The sequence below is a fragment of the Diachasma alloeum genome, unplaced genomic scaffold, assembly GCF_001412515.2.
Source record: "Diachasma alloeum isolate Michigan unplaced genomic scaffold, Dall2.0 Dall_scaffold_00186, whole genome shotgun sequence".
Taxonomy (NCBI): domain Eukaryota; kingdom Metazoa; phylum Arthropoda; class Insecta; order Hymenoptera; family Braconidae; genus Diachasma; species Diachasma alloeum.
In genome coordinates this window covers 995,099-1,004,014 of record NW_021680352.1, presented here as the reverse complement: position 1 = coordinate 1,004,014, position 8,916 = coordinate 995,099, and the positions used below count along the sequence as shown (strand labels likewise).

General features: G+C 38.8%; 2 protein-coding genes across 3 annotated transcripts in view; both read right to left on the bottom strand.

Annotated features, from left to right (window-relative positions):
* LOC107048314 (cadherin-23) overlaps positions 1-1,334 on the bottom strand; it is a 38,773-nt gene extending 37,439 nt beyond the window's left edge. For both annotated transcript variants that reach the window (XM_015271442.1, XM_015271441.1), the window contains exon 1: positions 40-1,334. The gene's annotated coding sequence lies outside the window, so the exon portion shown is untranslated. The remainder of the gene's footprint in view (positions 1-39) is intronic.
* A 1,516-nt stretch (positions 1,335-2,850) lies between these two features.
* On the bottom strand, positions 2,851-8,857 carry LOC107048237 (organic cation transporter protein). The gene is made up of 6 exons (XM_015271316.1): positions 8,566-8,857; positions 6,642-6,881; positions 5,648-5,906; positions 5,394-5,562; positions 3,979-4,268; positions 2,851-3,490 (listed from the first exon to the last, which is right to left on the bottom strand). Exons 1-6 carry the CDS (start codon positions 8,716-8,718, stop codon positions 2,910-2,912), a joined length of 1,692 nt encoding a protein of 563 aa, XP_015126802.1. The 5' UTR covers positions 8,719-8,857; the 3' UTR covers positions 2,851-2,909.
* Between the last annotated feature and the right edge of the window lie 59 nt (positions 8,858-8,916).

Below are 8,916 nucleotides of genomic sequence, written 5' to 3'. Positions count from 1 at the left end.
AAAAAAAAAAAAAAAAAAAAAAAAAAAAAAAAAACTTACATGTAAAGCGCTATCACAAAGCCGTTAGCTCCGCCCGTCCACCAGTTCCCAATACCTAGGTCCACACATAAGATAGCTCTAGCTAGGGATGTACCATTAATTATGTAATCAAATAGAATAGGTGATCGATTCCTAAAACTATTGAAAATTCACTTCAACCGCAGAATTTTCCCATTATTTCTCTAGCATTATTGTACAATGGACATTCCCACCAGACATGTTCAATTTTTTTCCACCATACTGCGCTGGAGAGTTTTTGGCTAGACTAGACAAAAAATCCATTGTCATCATTAGTGAATTCTTGGATAAATGTTCGATAAAAATTTAAAACCAATGTAACCTAAGTTCTAAGTGTCAAAATTTTGTATTTTATTAATTGTACGCAAATTAAACCTCCAAGGTTTAAAAATGCTTAATAAAAAAAACCGCAGAATTTTCAGCAGCCCCTCAAAAATCAGGAATATCAATTTTTCTTCAACATTAAAATTAAAATAATGAAAAATGACCTATTCCCTCATCTCCACCTCCCACCAGTCCCTAAAAACAATCCCTAATCCCAACAATAAAACATAAAATACCCGTAATACCCCTTCGCCCCCAAAACAATTGTTATCTCCAACCGACCACCATGAAGAATTTCATCGTCCATCCCCAACCGAACCTTCGTCACGGGGTTTTAAAGGATTACACAACGATTACAAGGATTAATTTTCAAACTCTCATCTCACCCTGTCTAATTTTTTATTCCAATACCAGTTGATGCAACCCCTTTTCTGCGGGTTACTCCATGGTTTAACAATCACTCATCCGTGCTGTGACACAGTGAAGGGGTTGCCTTTTCATTTTAAAATAACCGAAAGGATAAAAAAACCCAGTGCACATCCTCCTAGTCTAGATGACGCAGAAATGCTATTTCTCGCATTACGACCGATGCCGACGGGTTAAAATCCACCCATCTGAGCCCAAAACTCCTCATCACGATCCTTCCGCCCTTTTTCATTTTCGCCTGTCATTGTTTACGTCAGCTTTCACCCCAACGGTTGGACGAGGACCGGTTCAAAAACTCTAATGACGCCACATTATCACATTCGCCTCGAAGTAAAATAGCACTGGGAAGACAATGCCGCTGAATAAACTCGTCAGTTTATTTTCACTCGTATTATTTATCATCTCGAAATGTTTATGGCACTTTTTTTAACGTCAAATTCTGAGCGGGTGCCAGCAACCCCCTTCAGTTAAAATGCCCCCAGTACTCTCGCTCGCTCTCTCCTATTTTTTTTATCCATTCAACATGAATGATGATGTATGGATGTTGGCTGGGAGGGTAGGGGCTCGATAAAGGGTTCCATTGTTACACCTCTTCCTCCCCGCAGCAAGAAAACCACCCCATGCGATAGCGGGGGGGCACGCCAAACGGGGCCAATGCACGTGAAATATTACTTGGTGCAACAAATTATAACGAAACTCGGCCGTATGTGTACATTGTCAATTTTATGGTTTTTTTTGTTTCATTTTCGTAAGATCCTTCTCTGATATATTTACATCCGATAATTCTCGACATCTGTTTACATCCGTCGGTGAATTATTTTCGGGTATTAAAATATTTTGAACATTCCCTATTGGTTATTCGTGGTGAATTTCATGCGAGGACGGGAAGAAAATGGAAAATTGAGATTTATTAATGTTTTTAATTTTTGAGGATGAACCATTGCTTCGCGTAAGTCTTGAATCGGCTCGGTGGGAGAGGAGTGGGGGGTACGTCCGGGCATTAGTGCGCCGTAAGAGAAGCACGCTAGCGCACGCAGGCGACTACAAAACGGCGAAAAGTGGGGAACCGTGGGGCGAAGCAAAGGGTTAACGGAGCTCTACCCGTCGGCCGGGCTACGCTGTACTTTTGGATATTTTCAGTTTTTTCATTTTTCAACTAAATTGCATGGAAAAAATTTGAAAAAATTCATACCAAGTCAGTATTATCTAAATTAAATTTCGCAAAATATTGAGATTTTTTCAAATATTTCCCTCTTATAAATAAATAATAAAATTTGGTTGCAAAACGGTGAATTATTTTTTATGAGGTGTCAAAAAAATTCTTGATTTTTTCACATCTAATGAAAAAAATTGGATTTTAATCTTTGATTACAATGGAAATGTTGATTTTCACATAAGACACTTCTTTGAAAAACCAAAACGATAATTGAATTGAGAAGAAAATTAGAATTCCGAATCTAATCGAGTTTTCTGCAATTTTTTGCAGTTTTCAATAATCTTAGAATCTACTTTAGTGAGGAAATTATCCTCCTTGGCCAATTGACGTGACAGAACAGTCCCATCGTTGCGTAATATCGGAACATTTCAATGATCTCTTTGAACTAGTCGCGTGTGCTGTCGACCTGACTTCACTCACGTGTCAAATTAATGCTCAGCAAATAGAAAAACGAGCCCACATTTTACCCCCTTTCAATCGTCAATTTATTTTCATGCATATAAAGCTTGTTTACTCAAGGAAGAATCATGTCTCCACCCAAGTGCACCTGGAGTTAAATCGGCACTATTTACCCTGCCATTTATCACGGTCTATTATTCCCTATTGTTGCCCCCGAGTAAAAAAAATACCGTCTTTCGAAGATCTTTGAAAAATCTTTCGGAAGATTATTCGCAAGATCTTTTCTGTATCCCAATTCGCTCACCGATTACGGAATCGACTCAAAAAACTTAAGTTACGGTATCGTAATTTTTCACAGGAAATTCAGATAAAAATTACGGACCGCGCGGGAAAAATTCCATGACAGTTCCGTAAAATTTCCTACAACCACATTTCGCTCTGGAATTGCAGAAAAGGTACGTAATTTCTATTGAATATTTCTCTCCGTTCAGTAATTTGAAGCCTCCGCAAGGGTCAGCCCCCCAGAATAGCACTTAAAACACCGTTTGAAGGAAGTACTCTCCCTGCCATCTCCAGTCTCCTCTTCGACAGTATCAGCAAGGTGTCGTCCGCTGGTCTCCGGTAGCACGAGGCACAAAACCCCGGTGACCAATGCCAAACTCCCGCAGATGGTGCTCGGAGCCCACCAGGCCACTGAGCCCAGCAGATCGGACACGTAAGGCGCTATTATCGTCCCAACATGAGCCATAACACAGCTGGTCCCCACCGCCGAGTTTCTGACGACTGTCGGGAATAATTCCGAGGTGTAGAGGATCACTATCCCGTACACTGCGGAGAGGGTGAACCTCCCCGTGAGCGCCACCCCCATTATCGCGGAGGTGGAGCCCTGGGGGATCCCCAGGATGCAGAGGAGGCAGACTGCCCCGAGGATGTACAGGAGAGCTCCGGCCGTGCGACGCCCCAGGAATATTAGGACTATCGAGGGGACTATGTACGCGGGGATCTCTGTGAAACCCATTATCAGAACGTAGAGATAACGGTCGTCGGTGAAATTGTCGACATTTAGGGCTGCAAACATAATTAATGGGAGAAAATCAAATTAGGGTGGGGGCGATAAATGAACTGATTTGATCATCAGTAACTTGCGATCGGCAGCCCCAAATTCAATAATTTTTTTTGCATTCTGAAGATATTTTTTTCAGCTTTAAAATGAGCCTGAACTCATCCAAATCGCATCGTTGAGCTGAGAGATATGAATTAATTAAGAGAGTGCAGTCTACGAAAGATGAAATTCGTGCGGGACAAATTATCATATAATACCGGATTGTAAACTCGAATATCTCGAAAACGGCAGGGTAAAAATTGACAACTTTTTTTTTCATTTTGAAGGGTTTTTTTCGATCTTCAAAATGAGACGTGACTCGATTGAATCGTATCATTTGTTCAGAAGATACTGATGATTTAAGGTAAGCCATTTTCTGTTAATTTCGCTTAATTATTGATTTATCAATTCATTAATTTTGTTTTGATATGACCTTGAAATAAATGAGGCTCACCTATTGCATAATACGATAAAGATGAGGTGAGCCAGGAGACGTACATGATGAGGAGTCTCTTTCTCAATTCTGAATTCGAGAATAAGATTCCCAGACTCTTCATGTTCCCACGGATGAAGTTTTTGTTCTTCTCGCCATGAATGTCGTTTTGTTTGTTATTCTGCTGATCTGGGGGGGTTGACCGGAGTGCAGGGGCTGTGGAGATCGGTCCATAGTACTTTTCGATGATTTTTTGCGCTTCGTTACGACGATTTTGCGTGATTAACCACCTGGGGGATTCAGGCATCAGCCTAAAGAGCAGAAAATCAACAGTTCATGATGAATTGCGATTGTCGATTGCAATTTTGGCTGCTGCTTGGAATTTTTATATCGAATAACATGACAAAATGACGAAGTTGAAGTAAAAATAGCAGATACCATTTTTTTATTTAAAAAATGACGGGTGAAACAAGATGTTGAAGCTATTTGAAGAAACGTTTGTATTGTGACGTCGTATTTTCATTAATATTTCACTCTAAATTGGGCAGTTACTTGGGATTTTTAAATCAAATAACATAACAAAATGGAAAAATTGAGTTAAAAAATAGTAGATGAGCTTTTTTTATTTAACCCATTGCCGCGGACGAGGCGTCCCCACTCCTGTGCCCTGCGTGAGACGGCGGTAGTGGGGATGGCGGTAGCAGGGCCGTGCGCTCGGCGCCTCGAATATAGGAGCATAAGAATTGAAATTGAATTTTTTGGATGTGTTCCAAGGGTGGTTTCACCCGGCTCGACTGACGATTTTTCTGTTTTTTAGAGGGAATTTTATCCATTTTGACATATATAATCTATAAATAATTCGTGAATGCCGTGAATATTTTCATGAAATCGCTTAGTTGAAACCTGTTATATATTAATTTACTATTTACTTGCAATCGCCGAAATTGAAATAATCCTCTCATACACGAAATAAAAAAAAAAATTTTTCGTGCGCTTACGGTCTCTAGCTTCGAGCCTGGCGTGATGAAAAGTGGGGGACCTGTTTACACACTAACATCTTTACGCCACACGCACACCGCTCTACGCGTCGCGCTGATTCGCTCTACCCCCACTCCCTTCACACCGAGACGATTCGCGACTCTTCCCTGGCAATGGGTTAAAAACGCTCTCTGAAAATGTTCAGTTTTTACATTATGAAGATGAAAAACAGTGTTACCAGATCGTGACGTCACCCCATTTAAAATTGTACAGGTTTTGGCTATAAATCGCTTTGGATGAAAAACAATCGAGATAACTTTTTTCATTTTAAGGAATGACAAAACAAGTTAAAGCCAATTGAAGAAACATCTGCATTATGACGTCGGTTTTCGTGATTAATCGTAATAAAAAAAAATACGTGGGTAAAAAATTTATACAAGATTCTATTTGAAATTTACCAAGCATGAATCACGAGTAACAGTGATCCAACTGAAATAGCCATTTGCAAACTCCTCCACTCGCGAAATTGATGGGCCAGTCCCACCAAAATAGCGGTGCCTGCTGGATATCCAGCGTTGAATGCAATTCCCAGCCACTGTCTGTGTCGACTGCCAGAGACTTCCGTCACTGATGAAATAATGAAAAAAAAAAAAAAACTGAAAATCATGGAGAGCCAGCTCTACCGTAATTCACGACAGAATGTACAATCTACAAATAGTTAAGGAGGAGTATCCAACAGCAGCTGAACTGAGCCCAGTGATCCACCTGAGTGCCATGAACCCCCAGAACCAAGGGACGACAGCACTCGCTGGTCCCGAGAGTATCTGGAGGACAATTCCGATGATGAATGTCCTTCTTCTTCCGTGCTTATCAGCGTAAACCCCGAATAGTCCGGAGCCCATTAGTTTACCGAGGGAAAATGCCATGAATGTGTTGGCTCGATCAGCAGCTCTGGTGCAGACTAAATCCCACTGTCACCAGAAGACAATTTGTGAGGTGAAATAAACCTTCTTGAAGGATCAATATCTCCTGACTCTACGACACGATTTCGAGGAGTCGAATTTCATTTCAAAGCTTAACCCATTGCCGTGGATCACGGCTCCCCACTCCCCACTGTTTTGTAGGAGTGCGCCTGCGCCGCCGTGGTTTTCTTATGGCGCACTAACACACTGGCGACCCCCCCACTTCCTTCACACCGAGACGATTCGCGACGCTCCGCCGGCAACGGGTTAAAAAAATATCTTTAAAGCCCGGATGGATCATTTTTCGAACGTTCGTAATCTAAAGTATAGAACAGTTTCCATTGGATTTTACATCACACAGGAGCCCCAAGAATTATGATTGTACGATCGAAAGAAGTAGATGAAGAACTGAACATTTTCAATGAGCGTTTTTAATAGGGAGTGCATAATTTATCATGATAAATAACGATCGGACAGCCATTAATTTAATAATTAAATTAAATTAATAAATTAAATTAATAATTTGAAATTTCCTGCCTATTGGGTTTATTTCCCAATATCCTCTTTTGATATTGACTAAAGATGAAAGAAACGTGATATTGTTTTATATCGAAATATATCGAAACTGCCTGACCGCTAATCCCCAGATCACGTTCGAAAGATAATCCACACGGGCCTTAAATTGAACAAAAGTTGTTCAATTATTGGAGATCAAAGAAGGTTCGTTTTACCTCACGTACTCACTTCTTGAACCACAGTAGATCGGCCGACGTCTCCGTAAATAAAAGCCGAACAGGAAGAGCTGGGCGGCTCATTCGATAGCCCCTCGACATACTTAACAGCCTCTTCATACCCCACTTGAGCAAGATACGTGTAATCGTAATCATACTTGGTGCACTCGCCGGCTGAAGCTATTATTCTGATTTGCTCGCTCGTCCAATTAGCTGACACCAATTCCGGAACTGAACACCAGTACGGGGGAATCTTTAATGACATGCGATCAATTAAGAATCACTCGGGACAATTAAAGTAGCTCCGGCCTTCGGCCGGGCTACGCTGAACTTTAGGATATTTTCAGTTTTGAAATTTTTCAACTAATTTGCATGGAAAAAATTTGACAAAAATTCATACCCAGTCAGTATTATCTAAATTAAATTTCGCAAAATATTGACATTTTTTCAAACATTTCCCTCTTAGAAATAAATAATAAAAGTTGGTTGCAAAACGGTGGATTATTTTTTATGAGGCGTCAAAAAAATTCTTGATTTTTTCACATCTAATGAAAAAAAATTCAGATTTTAATCTTCGATTACAATGGAAATGTTGATTTTCACATGAGACACTGGGTTAAATCCTGATTTTTAAAATAATTAAATTGAGAAAAAAATTAATTGTTTCCACTGTTAAAGTAGCTCTACCCTTCGGCCGGGCTACGCTGTACTTTTGGATATTTTCAGTTTTGAAATTTTTCAACTAATTTGCATGGAAAAAATTTGACAAAAATTCATACCCAGTCAGTATTATCTAAATTAAATTTCGCAAAATATTGACATTTTTTCAAACATTTCCCTCTTAGAAATAAATAATAAAAGTTGGTTGCAAAACGGTGGATTATTTTTTATGAGGCGTCAAAAAAATTCTTGATTTTTTCACATCTAATGAAAAAAAATTCAGATTTTAATCTTCGATTACAATGGAAATGTTGATTTTCACATGAGACACTGGGTTAAATCCTGATTTTTAAAATAATTAAATTGAGAAAAAAATTAATTGTTTCCACTGTTAAAGTAGCTCTACCCTTCGGCCGGGCTACGCTGTACTTTTGGATATTTTCAGTTTTGAAATTTTTCAACTAATTTGCATGGAAAAAATTTGACAAAAATTCATACCCAGTCAGTATTATCTAAATTAAATTTCGCAAAATACTGACATTTTTTCAAACATTTCCCTCTTAGAAATAAATAATAAAACTTGGTTGCAAAACGGTGGATTATTTTTTATGAGGCGTCAAAAAAATTCTTGATTTTTTCACATCTAATGAAAAAAAATTCAGATTTTAATCTTCGATTACAATGGAAATGTTGATTTTCACATGAGACACTGGGTTAAATCCTGATTTTTAAAATAATTAAATTGAGAAAAAAATTAATTGTTTCCACTGTTAAAGTAGCTCTACCCTTCGGCCGGGCTACGCTGTACTTTTGGATATTTTCAGTTTTGAAATTTTTCAACTAATTTGCATGGAAAAAATTTGACAAAAATTCATACCCAGTCAGTATTATCTAAATTAAATTTCGCAAAATATTGACATTTTTTCAAACATTTCCCTCTTAGAAATAAATAATAAAAGTTGGTTGCAAAACGGTGGATTATTTTTTATGAGGCGTCAAAAAAATTCTTGATTTTTTCACATCTAATGAAAAAAAATTCAGATTTTAATCTTCGATTACAATGGAAATGTTGATTTTCACATGAGACACTGGGTTAAATCCTGATTTTTTAACATTTCGTCTTTGAAAAACCAAAACGATAATTAAATTGAGAAAAAAATTAGAATTGCGAGTCTAATCGAGTTTTCTGCAATTTTTTTGCAGTTTTAAAAAATCTTTGAATTTACCGTAAGGGTAGAGCTACTTTAAATCCTTAACGGGGATAAATTAGGATCAACCTCCGTGGTGAAGACGTAGGACATGGACTGCAATCCATTCAGCACTGTTGGTGTCAGTGTCAAAGTGAAAACAAGCCACAGCAATTTCGATCCCTCTCCCAGTTTGTCGAGGGCTGTCAAGAGTTCGTCTCTCTTCTCAACTGATTCCGACATGTTCGCTCACTCGTTAATCACCGCGTTGTGATAATTTAGGTTCAACAGAAAGTTGCGATACTTTCTAATCCCTCAGGAGCAATAAACTTTGACACGCTCGGTACATTTCAATTGTTCATTTACGAGCCTGCGATTACCACCAACGCGAATGCACTACCATGTTGGGGTTTTTTTATGCCGTCTCCACTCGTTATCTCT

Bases quoted from the DNA above. Each gene is read 5' to 3' on its own strand.
- LOC107048237 (XM_015271316.1), bottom strand. From the start codon at position 8,718: ATGTCGGAATCAGTTGAGAAGAGAGACGAACTCTTGACAGCCCTCGAC. The intron at 5,907-6,641 runs GTGAGTACGTGA...TTCTGGTGACAG, and splicing joins GATCTACTGTGGTTCAAGAA to TGGGATTTAGTCTGCACCAG. The intron at 4,269-5,393 runs GTAAATTTCAAA...TCTGCTCTTTAG, and splicing joins TTACTCGTGATTCATGCTTG to GCTGATGCCTGAATCCCCCA.